Genomic DNA, 18506 nt, shown 5'->3' on the forward strand with positions numbered 1-18506 from the left:
AGTCCCAATCATCTTCAGCTGCTTCATCAATAATCTTCCTTCCATCATAAGGTCAGATGTGGGGTTGTTCCATGACGATTGCACAATGTTCAGCACCATTTGTGCAGATACTAAAGCAGTGCACATGCAAATGCGGCAAGGCTTGGATAATATCCAGGCTTGGGCTGGCAAGTGGCAAGTAACATTCGTGCCACAGAAGTGCAAGGCAATGTCTATCTCCAACAAAGGAGACATCCTTGGGGTTACCATTGTCCAGAAACTGAACTGGTCTACCCATATAAATACAGTGACTACAGAAGCGGGGAAGATGATAGGAATTCTGTGGTGAGTAATTCACCTCCCGACTCCCCATAGCTTGTCCACCATCTCCAAGGCACACGTCAGGAGTGTAATAGAATACTCTCCACTTGCATGGATGAGTGCAGCTCCAACAATTCTCAGGAAGCCCGGCACCAGCCAGGACATAGCAGCCTGCTTGATTGGCACTCTCTCACAAACATTCAATCCCTCCACCACTGACAAACAATGACAGCATTGTGTACCATCTACAAGATATACTGCAGGAACTCAACAAGGCTCCTTTGGCAACACCTTCCAAGCCCACGATTACCACCATCTAGAAGGTCAAGGGCAGCAGATACATGGGAACACCACCATCTGGAAGTTCCTCTCTGAGCCACTCACCATCCTGACTTGGAAATATATTGGTGTTCCTTCACTGTCATTGGGTCAAAATCCTAGAACTTCTCCCCGAACAGCACTGAGGGTATACTTACGCCACATGGACAGCAGGAATTTAAGAATGCAGCTCACCACCAACTTCTCAAGGGCAAGTAGGAATGGGTAATAAATGCTGCCCGAGCCAGCGACACCCGCATCCCGTAAATGAATTTTTAAAAACACTCAAGAGGACAAATCTCATAATTCCTTGGAAGGCACATGAGCAGACCTGAAGGAGAGATGGTGATGATGTGAATCATCTACAGTATCGTACAGTCAGTTGTCACTGTCTTCAGATAGTCAGAATAAATATCAAGCCTTGTCCATTAAAGGGCCAGACATGAGGATGTATCCTACTAGATGTTGAACTGATTGAAGATTATCAGTCTGAAGAACAACCTGAAACTATGAAGCTTCAGCTCCTGGTGCAGCTTCACTAATTCTGGTGAAGCCCTCAAAGACTGAGGTGACACATCTCTTAATGAGGTTACTGACCCTGGAGTTTACTGACTTCTTATTGCACCAGGCTTACATTTATAAGGCTTACCGGGCTATCATCACACATGTATCCACTGGAAAAATATATAAATAGCAAAAAAAAAGATGTACAGAGGATGAGTGAGCAGGAATTCCGAGCTCAGAGGAAAAGAAGAACTATTGTGCCTTATCGGAAGGAGAATTAACCACACTGTGATCAGGGGAATAGTGGCCTGAGTCACAGGGTGTACATTTCAATCGTCAATCAGGAAACATTCATCTCATGTCTGAGCAGTGAAGACAGTTTCTGCACTTCCTACAATGTTGGTGATGACTAATTGGCTGGAGGAATTAATTACCTAGATCTGCAACACTCTGCAGGAAGTTTGCTGGACCAAGACCAGCTTGGGAGGTGGTATTCCAGGAGATGTCTCATCTGTAGCGATGGGTTTACCAAGGAGATTCTGAGGGCACTTACGATTTATGTCACCATCGCTTCAACCCTCCTCCGGCAACAGGAGGAGCCAGACCGTGGAGGTTAAAATTCATGGTCTGTGGAGATACACCCAAAATGCTGCTGCTACGTACCTGCCCCATGCAAGTGAGATCTCTTACTGCTGAACCCCACAATCCACAGCATGGCCGCTTCCTGAGGGCATGTTCAGGATCATAACCCTCGGAGTTTGGACAACATTATATCTGGAGTAAATTTAGTGGCAGGATTCTCTGCTCCTGAGGCCAAGTGTTGACACCGTTGCGTTTCTCGACGGCGTCAACATGCCCGCAGGAGCAGCGATTCTGACCGCTACAGGGGGCCAGCATGGCACTGGAGCGACCCACTCTGCTCCAGCTGCCGATACCGGCATCAGATGGGCGCCGGGGGTCTGCGCATGTGCAGTGCGACCGGCGCGGTTGCGCGCATGCGCGGTGGCTCCCTTCTCCGCGCCAGCCCCGACACAACATGGCGTAGGGCTACAGGGGCCGGCGCAGAACAAAAGAGGCCCCCAGCATGAGAGGCCGGCCTGTCAATCGGTAGGCCCCGATCGCGGGCTAGGCCAGAGCGGAAAGCCACCCTGGGTCGGACCACCCCTCATCCCCCACCAGGCCGCTCCCAGATGGATGCACGCCGATGTCCCACCGGGTAAGACCAGACGTGGACGGCGGTGGCGGGACTCGGATTTTTTTTACGGCCCATCCCGGGCGGAGAATCGCTGGGTGGGGGAGGGGGGGGGGCTGCGTAGAGCGTCCCCCGACTCGCGCGGCACCAGCGCCAATGGCGCCGATTCTCCACTCTCCGGAGAATCGACGGCCCGGTGTCGGGGCGGCGGCGCGCGATTAGCGCCTGGCCTGGCGATTCTCCGGCCCGGCCTGGGCTGAGAGAATGCCGCCCAGTATCTCCTGAGAAATGTTCTCACCTCCAAGGGAATAGCATCATTTACATAAGCTACATCATTCCAGTGGGCAGAAGCTGCACCTTTTGATTTAAATTATCATGCAACATACTGAAACATAAACAGTCATTGTTAAGTGAATGATTAAGTAAAATAAATTGATGCAGAATAAATTTCTGTGCTCTTCTTACCCCTCTCTCCAGCAGCATATCCCGGAAATGATTTATACGTTCTTCTAATGGAGCCACTGTTCTGTGTGGCGTATTTTCCAAACTTCTTCCCTGCATTTCTTCTTTTGCTGAATTAGCAACCTCTGGCTGTTCAGTTCTTTAAAAAAAATTATTTTCATAATATTGATTTGAATTAATAGTAAGAGACATGGTTGTATTTTCTGCTTTTAGAGATAATACAAATTGAAATGTTGCCAATTTCCATTTCCCACTTGATACATTTTCACCACAGTATTTCATGACCTCAGTGTCGGAATCATTGCCAATTGCATGTCCACATTGACTCTTACCAATTTTTACAGATCCGCCATAGAAGCATCCTATCTGGTTGCAGCACAGCTTGGCATGGCAATTGCTCGGCCCAAGGACATAAGAAACTATTGTGAGTCGCGAACACAGCCCAGTCCATCACGCGAACCCACCTCCTGTCCATTGACTCTATCTGCATAATCAAAGACCCCTCCCACCTGGATTATTGTCTCTTCCAACCTCTTCCATCGGGCAGTAGATACCAAAGTCTGAGAACACGCACTAACAGATTGAAAAACAGCTTCTTCCCCACTGTTACAAGAATCCTGAAAGACCCTCTTATGGACTGAACTGATCTCTCCACACATCTTCTCTACTGTGTGGCAGTACAATCCGTATGCTTCACCTGATGTCTATGTATTTACATTGTGTATTTATCATATGTCCTATGTTTTTCATGTATGGTACGACCGGACTAGACATTACGCAGAACAATACTTTTCATTGTACCTCGGTACACGTGATAATAAATCTAAGTCTAATGTAAATCTACAACTTGCTGATTTTAGGCTAAAGGTTCATCTTAGCCTTCAGACCTGGGATATCCAGATAGAAATGTCTCAAACTCAAGCAAACCATGTTCAGCTAATGACATAACGAGTATTGCCCTGCTTTGCCATAGCTAAGACTTAAGTCCCTTTCAGCAATTAATTTTTATTAAAATCCTCAAGAGATAAAACTGCTCTTGCTTTCTTGTGTTGGACAGTTAAAAATGTAGACATCATCAGTTCCTTGTAGTACCGCAAGGGTTTCAACCCTCCAGGACTGCCTTGGAATATCCAGATATTAAAGACTAATTTCCAGGAGCCCCAAGTGAGAGAGAAAAAAAAAACATTTAAAAATTGTGGTTCCCTTAAAGTCCTCATTGAATAATTGCACTTGTTAGTTATAGAATATCTGACCTGGGGGAAGGTTGCTTGGATTATTCTTGACTGTTACTCAATCAGATAATGAACATTCTGTTCATTTTCTAATTGGCGTGAACGGTCAATGAAACATTCTCCAGCTTTTGCATGTGAGACAAAACATTCCCTACAGTTTTCATTTCCCTCAGCTGCCAACTCAAGAATCTTTTTCTGTAAAACAACGACCTACAATAGCACAGTGGTTAGCACTGTTGTTTCACAGCACCAGGGACCTGGGTTCAATTCCCGGCTTGGGTCACTGTCTGTGCAGAGTCTGCAAGTTCTCCCCTTGTCTGCGTGGGTTTCCTCCAGGTGCTCCGAGTTCGTCCCACAAGTCTTGCAAGATGTGCTTGTTAAGTGAATTTGCCATTCTGAATTCTCGCTCAGTGTAACCGAACAGGCGCTGTAGTGTGGCGACTAGGGAACTTTCACAGTAACTTCATTGCAGTGTTAATGTAACCCCACTTGTGACACTAATAAAGAATATCATAAGGTAACAGGGATTTTTTTTAAACTGTCATTGTTAGCACACACTTCCATGAATGGAGACAAAATGTGGATTAGAGGTTATAATCAAAGGATCCCTACAGTGTTGAAGGAGGCCATTTGGCCCATCGAGACGGCATTGACCCTCTGAAAGAGCACATACGTATCCCCGTAACTCCAACTAACCTCCACATCTTTGGACACTAAGGAGCAATTTATCATGGCCAATCCATCTAACCTGCATATCTTTTGAGCTGTGGGAGGAAACCAGAGACATGGGGAGAATTCCACAGTTACCCAAGACTGTAATTGTAATTCAACCCAGGTCCCTGACGCTGTGAAGCAGCAGTGCTACCCACTGTGCCACCATGCTTCCTTTTGTGAGGGCCACGAAGAATCCAGCACAAGTTTCAAGGATACAAAAAATAACATTTATTTACAATAACATACCGAAGACCCTGGCGAAGGAAGGCGTCGGACTCGTTTTGCTGCAGGCCGGACACCATTTGCACGAGACGCTGGATCGGGTGGTGTGTAACGAGATGGAGACCAGCGCTTCCGTGATGAACGGTGTCACGGTTGTACATCCACGGCCCACGGACCCGAGGATCCCCACTCTGATGCGTCCTGTGTCTCCATCTCGGAGTCAGAGTCTGCTGCCTCTGTCATCTCGGCGTCTCTATCTCCACGCGGTTCTGTAACGACCTGCGCAGGCTTTGAGTGAGGCACCAGAGGAAGATTGTGAGGACTACTTTCCATTGTCTCTGGTCTCTGTGGCTGTAGAAATGAGCTCCGGGGGGCGGGGAATCTTTGGAAGGGACAGTCTTCTGGACTGAACGTGGTCTACATGTTTGCGCTGGAGACGGCCCTGGGCTTGCACCTGGTAAGATATTGGGCCCGTTTGGCAAAAGATTATGCCAGGGACCCACTGGGCACCACCAGCAAAATTGCGAACGAACACTGGGTCACCGGGCACAAACTGTCGAATCGGCCGATACCAAGAAAACCCCTGTCCCTGCCGTTCTTGTGTGCGGCGTACTTTTGCGCCAAAGTCTGGGAAAACCATACTAAGGCTGGTGCGAAGTCTCCGGCCCATTAGGAGTTCTGCGGGAGCTATCCCAGTCACCGCATGGGGGGTGGTCCTATACGAAAACAAAAAGCGAGCCAGTCTCGTGTCCATTGACCCGGAAGACTGCTTCTTTAGGCCTCGTTTGAATGTCTGCACTGCGCGCTCCGCCAACCCATTTGAAGCCGGGTGGTAAGGGGCAGTGCGGATATGGCGTATGCCGTTCATCTTCATGAACCTCGCAAACTCCTCACTGGTGATTGTAGTGCCGTTATCCGTGACGAGCACCTCGGGGAGGCCATGCGTATTAAAAGACAAACGCATCTTCTCAATTGTTGCGCAGGACGTTGTGCCTAGCATCTTATGCAACTCTAGCCATTTCGACTGGGCGTCAATTAATAAAAGGAACATGGATCTTTGAAAAGGGCCGGCAAAATCCGCATGCAAGCGCGCCTAAGGCCGCCCTGGCCATTCCCAGTGATGTAGGGGCGCGGCCGGCGGAATCTTCTGATGCTCCTGACAAATGGAGCAGTTTTGGGCCACCTTCTCAATGTCGGTGTCGAGGCCTGGCCACCAAACATAACTCCGGGCCAACATTTTCATTTTGGTCACGCCTGGATGCCCATTGTGCAAGTCCCTTAGTATCAGCTCCTGTCCTTTTTCAGGGACAATCACACGCGTCCCCCACAAGAGGATGCCGTCTTCCACGCTGAATTCTAACAGCTTGGAGGAAAATGCCCGCAACTCGCCTGGGAGCTGTCTATGCTGCCCACCATACAGGGCTATGTGTCGAACCTTTGACAGGACTGGCTCCGTCTGGGTCCACTCACGGATCTGTGGTGCCGTGACAGGCAAGGTGTCCATAAAATTTAGGGTTGCAACCACCTCACCGGTCACGGGGGTCAGCATGGGGCCGGTCGATAAAGGCAATCGGCTCAGTGTGTCGGCATTCGCTATCTGCGTTCCTGATTTGTGCTCCAGAGAATACCCGTATGCAGCGAGCAACAAAGACCTGCACTGGATCCATACGGAAGCAATGGGCGGTATTGGCTTATCCTCTTTGAAAAGTCCTAGGAGAGGCTTATGATCAGTCACGATAGTGAAGTGGCGGCCATACACGTACTGGTGGAAACGTTTCACCGCAAAGACCACTGCCAGGCCCTCCTTCTCGATCTGCGCGTACTTTTTTTCCGCTGCAGTCAATGTGCGGGAGGCGAAAGCTATCGGCCGCTCGGCCCCATTCTCCATGTTGTGGGACAGGATAGCCCCAATATCATACGGGGATGCATCACCTGTGACGAGCAAAGGCTTTCCAGGATCATAGTGGGTTAGTAACCCAGACAGCGACAATTGTTGTTTTACCCGCTAGAAAGCGGTATCTTGCGGCTGACCCCAAACCCAGGTGTGATTTTTCTTTAGCAGAAGATGCAACCGGGCCAGCGTAGTTGCCAGATTGGGGGGGGACTTCCCGTAATAATTTACGAGGCCGAGAAAAGAACGAAGATGCGAAGTGTCAGTTGGGGCAGGGGCCTGTTGAATCGCGCGCACCTTCTCTGCGACGGCGTGCAAACCTTCGCGGTCCACCTGATAACCAAGGTAGACTACTTCCTTCGCCTGAAAGACGCACTTTGTGCGACATAAACGGACTCCAGCCTCCGAAAAGCATCTGAGGACAGCCTCCAGATTTTCTAAATGTTCCTGCTCCGATGTCCCTGTGATCAAAACGTCATCTAAGTAGACAGCGACACACGATAAACCTCTCAAAATGCCCTCCATAACGCGTTGAAAAATAGCGCAGGCAGAGGATACTCCAAAGGGCAAACGTGTATATTCATACAGGCCCCGGTGTGTATTAATCGTTACATATGGTCAGGAGGCAGGGTCCAGCTCTAACGGTACGTAGGCGTGACTCGTATCTAATTTTGTGAACGAGAGTCCACCTGCAAGCTTCGTGTAGAGATCCTCTATGCGAGGCATTGGATATCGGTCGAGTTGGGAAGCCATATTCACTGTAAGTTTATAGTCGCCACACAAGCGAACTGTGGCATCTGGCTTCATTACAGGTACAATTGGTGCTGCCCAGTCAGCGAAACGAACTGGCCTGATAATACCCAAAGTCTCCAAACGAGTGAGTTCCCCTTCTACCTTCTCGAGCAAGGCATAAGGCACCGGGCGCGCCCGGAAATAGCACGGCGTGGCTTCTGGTTCGACTTGGATATGGGCTACGGCCCCTTATATTTTCCCCAAACCGGGCTGGAATACATCTGGGTATCGTCCTAGCACCTCAGTCAACCCTCCAGAAACTGTTTGGAGGATGTGCTGCCACTGCAACTGCAAATGGCACAACCAGTCCCGACTCAACAGGCTGGGCCATGGCCGCGCACCACGATACATGGGAAACGCCCCTCCTGGCGTCCATAAACAACAAGGTCATCGTAGTTCCTGCAATGTCCAATAGTTCCCCCGTGTAGGTGGCCAACCTGGCCTGTGTCGGTTAATGTAAGAGTCTGTATACCCTGCTTGATGCGGTCGAATGTCCTCTGGGCGATCACGAAGATCGCTGCACCAGTGTCCAACTCCATCTTAAGCGGGTGACCATTGACCGGTACTGTCACCTTAATGGGGGCCACAGGGGGAGCTGCCACACAATGCAGCTGCAGGCAGTCGTCCAACGTCTCCACGTCCTCAGGAGTAGTCACCGCAGGTTCATCCACATGGAAGGTACAGCCCCTGGGCTGGTCCCAGTTTCGGTCGGAACGATGGCACCTCTGGTGCCCCCAGGACCAGTGTCCGCGACGGGGTCGGCGCCTACAAGTCTGACACGGACATGGCTCCTCATCCATTGGTTCTGGAGAAGGCTCCCTTCGGGGAGGAATGTCCAACGGCCACTGGCGTCGATCTGGACATCGCCTTGCCCAAGGTTATGCAGGAGTGCGGGGGGACGTTTTCGGACGGAAGGGGTTGCGCCCCAAGGCATGCACTTCCATTCCCTGTAGCTCCTACACTCCTCATTCTGCGCTCTCTCAGGACAATATACTATTTGAATGGCCTGTTGAAAAGTCAATGTTGGCTCAGCTAACAACTTTCTCTGGGTGGCCGCATTGTTAATACCGCAAACCAAACGGTCGCGTAACATTTCTGACAAGGTCTCACCATAGTCACAGTACTCCGCAGTCCTGCGTAGCCCGGATAGAAAGTCGGCAAGGGATTCCCCTGGAGTCCTCTCAGTGGTATTAAACCGGTAACATTGGACTATCGTGGACGGGGTTGGGTTAAAATGCTGCCCCACTAAATTCACAAGTTCATCAAACGTTTTGGTGTCCGGCGCAGCTGGGTACGTAAGGCTCCTAATCACCTCAAACATATGCGGGCCGCAGGCGGTGAGCAATATGACCACCTGGCGCTCATTTTCGGTGATATTGTTTGCCCGGAAATAGTAACGCATCCGTTGTGCGTACTGATTCCAGCTTTCCAACGCATCATCAAAAACATCCAAACGTCCGTACAGAGGCATGGTGTGATAGAAAACAACTTCCAACCTGTATCCAACAAAAATACAGGGAGGTGGCTTCAGCAGTGTAGACAGCTATTCACTTTTACCCTCGTCGCCAGTTTTGTGAGGGCCACGAAGAATCCAGCACAAGTTTCAAGGATACAAAGAAATAACATTTATTTACAATAACATATATATATGTATATATATATATTGTTATAACACTTCCCTAATGGAGTAGTTAGTGCCTGTTACTTACTTTGTTTAGCCTGGTATTTTCTCCATGGGTGGAGCACGCTTTAGAATTTGTTGGAAAATACAGCCATTAGACTATAGGCTTAAATAAATTTAATGGCTAGATTAATGTGAATTAAGAAGCAGGTCGATAAAAAACAGTGGTGTCATGCCATGGTATAGTGCCTTTAAGAACTTATATATTATGCATTAGCAAAATTACAGAATAAGGTTTGTGCCAACTGAGCTTTTTAAAATCAACAGCGTCTTCATGCATTATGTATTCTCGCATTATTTTAATTCAACATTATGTAACTTCATTAAAATGCTGCAAACTGAACGGGAAACTGGTCTTTTATTTATAATAGTTCTCTATTGTTGTGATTCATTTCAGAAGACCTAACCATAATTATGCATGAACACTCCAAACACTGTGCTTGATTTTAAGTTTTAAATCCAAAAGTACCACAGTATACATTACGAAGAGTGGATTCTACTGAAGGGCCTCAATTGGTGGTGGTGGTGGTGGGAGGGTGTCCTCCATGGGCCTTCCCACACTGGACTTAAGTGGGTGGGAGGCAGTGGGATGGCAGGGTCTCGATCTGTCCCCTCCCACCAGATTAAATGCCCCCTGACACCAAACCCTTGACAGGGGAGAGCATAAGATTTTGTCTGTGATTAATCTCTGGATATTCCTGAAGGATATGGCCATGAGAGGCCAATCCGACTGTCTGAAAAACGTTAATGGATTCTGCAGCTATCTGTATGACTAACACTGGGCTACATTTTTAAGAATCACTGTAACAGTTCATTGTTGTTAATATTTTTTTACGCAATATTGGCAATTCTATGATGCTCCTAAAACCTGGCCCCACCAAACTCTAAATTAGGCAAATGTCTGTAGTGATCTTTCCATGTCCCACCAGCCCCTTCTGTACATACCCATGTCCATGTTTTGTTACCTGTATGGCAGGTAACATGTGCTACTCAATTCAGTTACAGCAAAGACTTTCGGAAGATGGTTTGAAGTCGTCCAGAAGTTTTACATAAAGTTTATTGAGGAACACAACTTAAAAAACTGCGTGAGCTCTTACTTTAAGAACTGTATTAGTAGTTTTCTATACACTACAACTAGGCCTGACCACACTAGAAGCCCTGAGCTAAATCTCTGCCTTTGTTCTCCTCACAGTCTAATCAGCCCAAAGAGGCTTGAGGGCTGCTTGCTTCCCCCTTTATACCCGCCAGTGCTGCCCCCTTGTGGTCTTTCCATGTCCCGTCAGCCCCTTCTGTACATACCCATGTAAAGATCACTACAATGTCCAAGCATGTTAATCAGTTGTTCTATTCGTCTGTTGGAACTGATTATGCAAAGGACATAAATACCTACTGTACTCTGCAGGAACCTAGCAAATAATCTGCACAAATAAAATTCAGTTTTCATCAGAGGGCATGTTATGATACGACAAGACGCAATGCACATAACAGTATAAACGTAATGATTAACTCATTAGCAGACTAGTTCAGGTCATCAAGAAGCACCCAGCACATCATTGGGCCTACTTGTTTTGAAATTGTTTTTATTAATTTGTGACATTTCTCATTCTGTAAATTTATCTTTGTCTCCACAGTTGCACAAAATTCTAAAATGTTACTGTTGTAAAAAACAATGAAAGTTCAAATCAATTCTGCCCTAATTTTATTTTCATGAAATATAAGTGTAGAATTGTGTAGACAGCAGGAACATAATAAGGAAAATGTTTATTTCCTAATATTGCATTTTACAGCATTTAAAGCTGTTGCCTCTTTTTGATTGAATCACAAAGATGAAATTGGTTTGCCTTCAATAAAGAAGCACATTGTCATGCGTCTCTTTGTTTTAAGGAGGCATAATTTATAAAATAGATGAGACATTGGCCCGGATTGTGCAGTTGCAATATTGGTGGAACTGTTAGTGTTTTTGTTGCCGTTAAAATATAAAACAGACTGAAACTTTGGGGAGGATTTTCCAGCCATTCTCGCCAGCGGTGTCTTCTGGACCTGTGGATGGAGAACCCCTGTGGCGGGTTTCCCAGTGGCGGATTTGGATTCAGTGGAAGAGCCCATTGACAGCAGTGGGAGAGGAAAACCCCGCTGCCAGCCAACTGCGGGCTGCCTCCCGCCACCGAGAAACACGCCGAGGGAAGCGCGGAAAATCCCCGCCGTTCAGCTCTCCACATGGCAGACGCACAGCTCAATGCATATATCTTACACACTCCATGGGCTGGATTCTCTGAGCCTCTGCGCTGAACGCGGAGAATGGAAATCGTGACCGGCGCAGCTGAAGCGATTCTTCGGTCCCTGGCAAGTCGCTCGAGAATGCGCCCGTGCGATTACCGTGCCGCGGGTAGGGGGCCATTGAGAGGCCCCACCCCCGCGATTCTCCATGCGCAACTGGCTAAGTTCCTGACGGTGTGTTTCTAACCACATAACGGCCTTCACGAACCTTGGGTGGCGGCTGCAGACTCAGTCCACGGCCGCCCTGGTGGGGGGCGGGGGGATCGTTCACCGGCGGGGGGGGGGGCGGGGGGGGGCCCTCATGGTCGACCAGGGGAGAGATCGGGCGGCACTGATCCGCGGGCACGCGTGATCTCGGTGGGGCTTGCATTTTCCGTGAAGGTCCGCGGTGCGAGTCCGCCATATTGCAAAGGTCAGCCGCCGCTTACCGCCGCCGTGCACGTGTGCGAACTCCCGACGGGACGGGCAGGCCCCATATCCACAGCCAGAGCTGTGAGAAGCACTCTGGGGCCCTGCTAGCCTCCTGCAGGTAGGAGAATCTCTCAGGACTTTCTTAAGGAAAGTCTAGAGTGAAATGCCAGTGTTTTGACGCTGGCATGGGACATGGCCCCATTTTTGGAGAATCCACTGTCATGATATCCACATCAGCATATCATGGTGCAATCACACACACACTGATGGACAGGCAGTTGGACCAACCAGCTCACACACAACATCACAGCCAATCACCAGTGAGAGCACACGCACTATAAAACAGGGAACACCACAGTTCCCGCTCATTCTACCAGGAGATAGCTCAGAGCACAGAGCTCACAGCGTGCCACTCAGACATGGACCATGTGCTGAGTTCCTAGTCAAGATAGTGATAGGGCTGGGTCCACAGGTTAGCTGGTGAAGCACAAACCTAAGCCAGCAGTTAGTAGTTGTCATTGTTTAAGACAATAAAACAGAGTTGTACCATCTACAGCCGTGTTGGATCATTTGTACATCGGAACACCCAACACGACATCCAGCTCCATTTGTTTCTTTCTGTATGCTCTGCTCTACAGTGTAGCTGCAGTCAGGAGGCCTATAAATATTATCTTTGTTTATCAGAAGCGACCCCCTTACCTTTCCTATTTTTTATTCTCACCCAAACTGATTCTACAAATTGCAGTTTCGAGTTAAGGTTATCTCTTACTAGTGTACAAATGACATTCTTAATTAACAGAGCTATTCCACCACTTTTCCTAGCTCCCTATCTTATCAAGATGTTGAGTACCATTCAATATTCAGGTCCCAGCCTTGATCAGCCTGCAGCCATGTCTCCGTAATGGTTATCAGGGCATACAAATTTATTTCTATCAGTGCTAACAATTCATCCATTTTGTTACAAATGCTACGTGCATTCAGGTGCAGAGCCTTTAACTCTGTCATTGTTATTTTTTGCAATCTCAGGCCTTATCTGCTGGTGCACTAAGTTTTTACTCTCTGTCCCTTCCTACCACACTCTAATTACATTTACCCAAATCATAACCCTGCTCTGGTACCTCATGTTATCCTTTGATTTACTATGGGTGGGATTCTAACCCCCCTCCCCCTCCCTCATTGCACTACTTGCAGGAGCTGGCTGCAAAGGCCATTTTTTTGGTTTGCTTTGCCCACTTCTTGCTTCATTAATTATGCACACACAAGAAACATTCCGTAGATCTTTGTTTATCTCTGCTGCCCAGGACAGCTACAGATGAGAGAAATGGCTCTTAACTCGAAGAAGATGGTTTCTCCCAAAGCTAACTGGTATGCCTGTTAGATGCAGTTGAGGCTAGCAGCGATGTCCTCTACACCCGTTCTGGCTGCAGGAGGTCCAGCAATGTTACCAATCCTGTTTGAGAGGCACAACGCATGCAGAATAAGTCAACTCGGTGCAGGAAGAGGACAAATGATCTCATTCATGTCGCCAGGCTAGGTCAATCATCTCAAGCCTATCACACATACACTGGCACCTTACTCGCTGCCAGCTCAAGGCACATCACCACTCATTCGATCACATCTTAATCTGCTCTCATCTCCTCTGGAGCTTATGTTCTGATCCCATCTATGGCTCCACTCACCACACACGCCTGCCAGGCACCTTTATCATCTGCCTTGGCATATGTCTTGCTCACACTCTCTGTCTTCATTCATGACCGGCTTGAGGGCGATAAAAGGGGGAGGACCCAGACTGGGAGAGTGTACAACCTCAAGTTCCTCATGGAATTCCAAAGACGAGCCACAGGGCTAGCCGGAAAGGACATCAACCATACCTGCAATGATAGTGAGGTGGGCAGCACACACCCAGATGAGGATCCAGAGTTAAACTGACATGCATTAATAATCTCTCCTTTCTTTCACAGGCAGCTCTGGAAAGCTCCTCCTCCTCAGCTCCAGCCTGATGACACCTTGGGTGAGAAACCAGAGGATGCCACTGCAGAAGATCCACCCACACCCTCCACCAACACATCTGGATGAGACCTAGTTCTAGAGCAGGCTTGGGGTCACAATCTGGTAAGAGCGGGATGTACCTGCCCCACAACAGGGTACCCAAAGCAGGCTGGGGTCTCAGGCCTCCAGAGGACACGCGCCAAAGTCATTATAGATAACATAGACTTGGAGTTCGCAGACTGCCTCCACCCATGATATGGATGTCATGGAAGCTCAATGACATGGCGGTAGGGTTAGGAAAGTTACAAATATTTAGGAGCACTGTGGTGGCATTGGTGTTCACAACATGTACATAATGTACACAAATCAAAATAGAATCGCACACATTTCACATCTCCTCTTTTGTATGCCTCCTTTTTATGATCCGCTGTGTTGCTGTCAATCACAAGTGATACCAAGTTCCTCCCATGAGTTATTACGGATGTCGCTGTCATGGGTCTCTCATCTGTGTAGTTTCATACTGCCATTGTGTGTGGAGTTTTCCTAGATCATTCTCCATATCAGTGATGCCTCCACTTTAATGTTAAGTGTGCTTGTGGAATGAACCTCGCTCCCATGCTTTGCAGTGCCATGTCAAATTTATTTTTGGCTGTGTAATACTGGGGGCAGAGGTGTTCTATCTTCTCATTTTTGAAAGGTTAATGTGGAATGTTCAAGATTTGTTCATACATGGACAAGGCACATAACATGCCACTCCATGTGCTCTGTCTGTTGACAGGCGATTCATGCTATGAATCCACACTTAGAGCATGTGTGCGCTGCTGTCAGCCAACTGCGTTTCGATGTTCAGAGTGTTCACCTGCGAAGCTTACCATTACGTGGGAGAACCTTGTCACCTCAAGGCAATGAGGCTCTGTCACATTACTGTCCTGGTGCCCAAACGTCCAACCTTCAGTGTCTCACACCCTGTAGTTGTATCCATTGAGAGGACAAGGTTCTCGTCACCAAGTTCAGATGCAGTGCTGTGCATCCCCTTTCCTTATTACTCACCAAGATCACTGATGTTAATGCCGAATGGTGATTTCTGGCAGGTAATAGAGCCTTTAAACATACTCTGGAAGCACACGACATTGCTTTAGATAATGTGGAGGGTAGTAATGGGATAGGAGAGAATATACGCTGAAGCTGATATGTGCTCGTTATTATAAACGATAGTTTCCCTTGAGGGCCTCATATTGTCTGAGCATTACTATAATCATTCCATTAGTTGTTAAGATAATAAAACTGTTTGAAAGCATGTTCATAATACTTCAGCTTCTATCTCATTCCCATTTGTATTTACCAATCTTTACTTTGCTCTCTGCTTATAAAATGTCAATAATAATTAGTGCATTTTATTTCCTACTTTACAGTCAATGGGAATACTTCAGTGAGAGAGGCTGTTAAATCTCTTTAATGACACCACAGTTGCTAGACACCTGGAGATCCCCTTGACCTGGTGTCACATTGAAACCTTTCAATGGTAGATAGTGTGATAGATAGTGCGAGACCTTTGGGGACTGCTTTCTTCAAGGTCAGGGCTTGCAGTAATACTATCACAAAGTGCAAATTCCTGGCCTAGATTTCAACAGAGCCAATAGAAAAATTATTAATCTTAATCATAGGGATGGATTTTCGCAGAACTTTCGCAACTCTTAATGCTGCCAGCATAACCAGTCGGCCAGCAGCTCTGAAACCTTCGCACACCTACTGGACAAATGGGCACTGCTGAGACAGATCAGGTCCTGGAATACAAATGCAACTTCCCAGATTGTCAAAAGGCATTTGTAATAAAAATCAACTCTGAATGTAGACAAAAACAGCACCAAGGCCAGAGAAACCTGGTTATCGAAGAGAAGCTGATGAGGCTCTTCAATGAAAAACTGTTCAAGTCAAAAAGCAACATTGAGTGTGACCTCTCCGGTCTCTTCAACGAGTGTAAAATTCCACATCCTGTGACTGCTGAAGCCAATCTAGCACGACTGTTTGAAAACCAGATGTCCCTACCAGCAAAATAGCTTAATAGTAGAGGGCACCTCAACATGGACGCAACCTCGGAGAGATAAGTAAAAACGTAAAAATCAGAGTAAGCAAAAAAAAAAAAAGGCCCCTTTGGATGGCCCATTGAGACCATAGTGGGAACACTCCTTGCCTCAGCACCATCCGTACCTTCACCCTCTTTGGGACATTGACTTTCCAGCTCCAATTGATTACCAGAGATCATTCTGTAGCCATCTAAGATGGCCACCTGCAAAGGACCATGGGAATTACGGCCAACCCAGGACTCAGGCAGATACAGCCTATGTGTATCTAAAACACAGGTAACCAGACCTGATCGAAACCCCTGCTCATTTGCATTTAATCGCCCATTTTCCCAGGACAATAGAACTCCAATCAAGCAACCAGTACAGCCACAGACTGATCGGCGCCACTCCCCTTACTCAGAAAGCACAACAGCCAAGGTCAATGACCACGAAGAACCCTCCCTTTATTGGCCGAAATCGAAGATAGTGATCAGAGCCCTGTCAAACTATTGCATCCATGGTTAAGGACCGCCCCAAAGAGCGCGAAATCCCAGAGGGATAAAAGAGGACACAGCCATGTGTTCTGTCTCTTTTGGATCCGGCCTGTGCCAACCCAATTGTAGCAGGAACAGCCAGTCAAGTTCAAGACCAATGATCGCTATCTGACGGATTGAGCCCAGCAGAGACAGAGCCACTTTCTTTGAAACCAGCCAAGTGAAATCCAGATGAAGACCTTATTCATTTGCCTGAAGTTAAGTATAGGTTATTGAAGCTGATAGGTGTAGCTAACTTGTAGTAGATATTGTGTTTGCATGTTGAGATAACTCTTGTGTCTGTAAATAGACCATCTTTTGAACTAACTAACTGGTTGTGTGGTCATTTGATCAATATAAGGGAAGGCTTGTGGTTCACCAAGATAAACAGAAATACCCACAGTATTGGCGACGCTGTTTGGACCAACAGAGCAACATTATTGGCGACTCTGGTGGGACCGAAACAGAGCAACAATTCCCATGAAGCTGACAACCTTGCCAAATGATGGGGGCGGGGGCGAATTCTCTGCCGCTGGAAAAACGTTGACAGGCCCAAAGCATCAACCTGGACACAGGCTGTAAATGTTTAAATTGGATGCCTGCCTGGCTACCCCTGTCCTCCCCTTTGACAGGTAACTGCTCCACTTCCAGCCCCAATGCTGGGACAATTCCCCCGACGGTGGAGGGGCTATGTTGGGAAGTTGTCTCAATGTAGCTCCATGCTATTTTCCTGGCCTTGCCAGGGCTAGGACAATCCTGCCTTTAGGATCTGCTGTAAACTGCAGACACCACGGTGCTCAAATATTTACTCTGACCTAACATATATGGTGCATATGCGCAGGTCATACTGTTAAATGTTCATGCCCTCAACTACTGGTGAAGATTAAATTATTTTCATCAAATAGCATGTCCATATGAAGTTCAAATGAGATCTTGTTAAACATCGAAGGATGCACTATTTTAAAATCAAGCTTAATTTAACAAAATTAAATGCTGTGCATTTACAAAGTATGTGGTACAATGTAGACATACAAAACATAAAGATAAAAAGAATATCAAAGTGATCAAAATAATTGACATACTTGTTTCTCTTTGTTTTCATTAGGTGCTCCTCACCGGCCTCCTCTTGATTAGAAGTTTCATCTTTTGCTAATGAAATAGAACAGTTTCAGTTACATGCTTTTGATTATACCAGAGTTCATTTTTAAAGAGATAATCATAATAGTTAATGTACATGTGTGGGAGTCCATAATTGTCTGAAAATTTCAAATTGCATTTAATAATCTGCCAAATAAAAAGCATGAGATTCAGCACAAAGAAGATTTCAAAAACAATCTTTTAAATATCTGAGATGAAGTAGCTTGATACAGAATGCTTATTACATTATACAGGACTCAGACCAGGACTCCACTTGACCTTCTTTAAAACATTGTGGGACCAGAATACCTCAAAACGTTGCAAGAGGGCCCCGGCACAGCGCCAACAGATCCAACCCAGGGAGGCAAAGATGAGTTGTGAATATGATCTCCGAGGTGCTGGTCACAGCCCCAGGATGCCTACTGGGTGACAGAATTTCCTGTCACATAGGCAGCAGGGGCAGCACGGTAGCACAAGTGGATAGCATTGTGGCTTCACAGCGGCAGGGTCCCAGGTTCGATTTCCCGCTGGGTCACTGTCTGTGCGGAGTCTGCACGTTCTACCCGTGTCTGCGTGGGTGTCCTCTGGGTGCTCCGGTTTCCTCTCACAGTCCAAAGACGTGCAGGTTAGCTGGATTGGCCATGCTAAATTGCCCTTGGTGACCAAAAAGGTTGGGAGGGGTTATTGGGTTACGGGGATTGGTTGGAAGTATGTGGGTCGGTGCAGACTCGATGGGACGAATGGCCTCCTTCTGCACTGTATGTTCTATGTTCTATAGGGTAGCAGGC

The 18506-nt window shown here is 47.3% G+C and overlaps 1 protein-coding gene and 1 long non-coding RNA gene across 10 annotated transcripts in view; one reads left to right on the plus strand and one right to left on the minus strand.

Moving 5' to 3' along the window:
• Positions 1–18506, minus strand: part of tcerg1l (transcription elongation regulator 1 like) — a 1041679-nt gene that overhangs the window by 252750 nt on the left and 770423 nt on the right. For all 5 annotated transcript variants that reach the window (XM_072479165.1, XM_072479166.1, XM_072479162.1 and 2 more), the window contains 2 exons: positions 17664–17730; positions 2780–2915 (listed from right to left, as the gene is read on the minus strand). In XM_072479165.1, the coding sequence (XP_072335266.1) occupies positions 2780–2915; positions 17664–17730 (203 nt within the window). The remainder of the gene's footprint in view (positions 1–2779; positions 2916–17663; positions 17731–18506) is intronic.
• LOC140393116 (uncharacterized) overlaps positions 1–18506 on the plus strand; it is an 86786-nt gene that overhangs the window by 66554 nt on the left and 1726 nt on the right. For all 5 annotated transcript variants that reach the window (XR_011935501.1, XR_011935498.1, XR_011935500.1 and 2 more), the window contains one exon: positions 13958–14108. This is a non-coding gene — a long non-coding RNA (uncharacterized lncRNA). The remainder of the gene's footprint in view (positions 1–13957; positions 14109–18506) is intronic.

This window comes from Scyliorhinus torazame, chromosome 16 (genome assembly GCF_047496885.1).
Source record: "Scyliorhinus torazame isolate Kashiwa2021f chromosome 16, sScyTor2.1, whole genome shotgun sequence".
Lineage (NCBI taxonomy): Eukaryota > Metazoa > Chordata > Chondrichthyes > Carcharhiniformes > Scyliorhinidae > Scyliorhinus > Scyliorhinus torazame.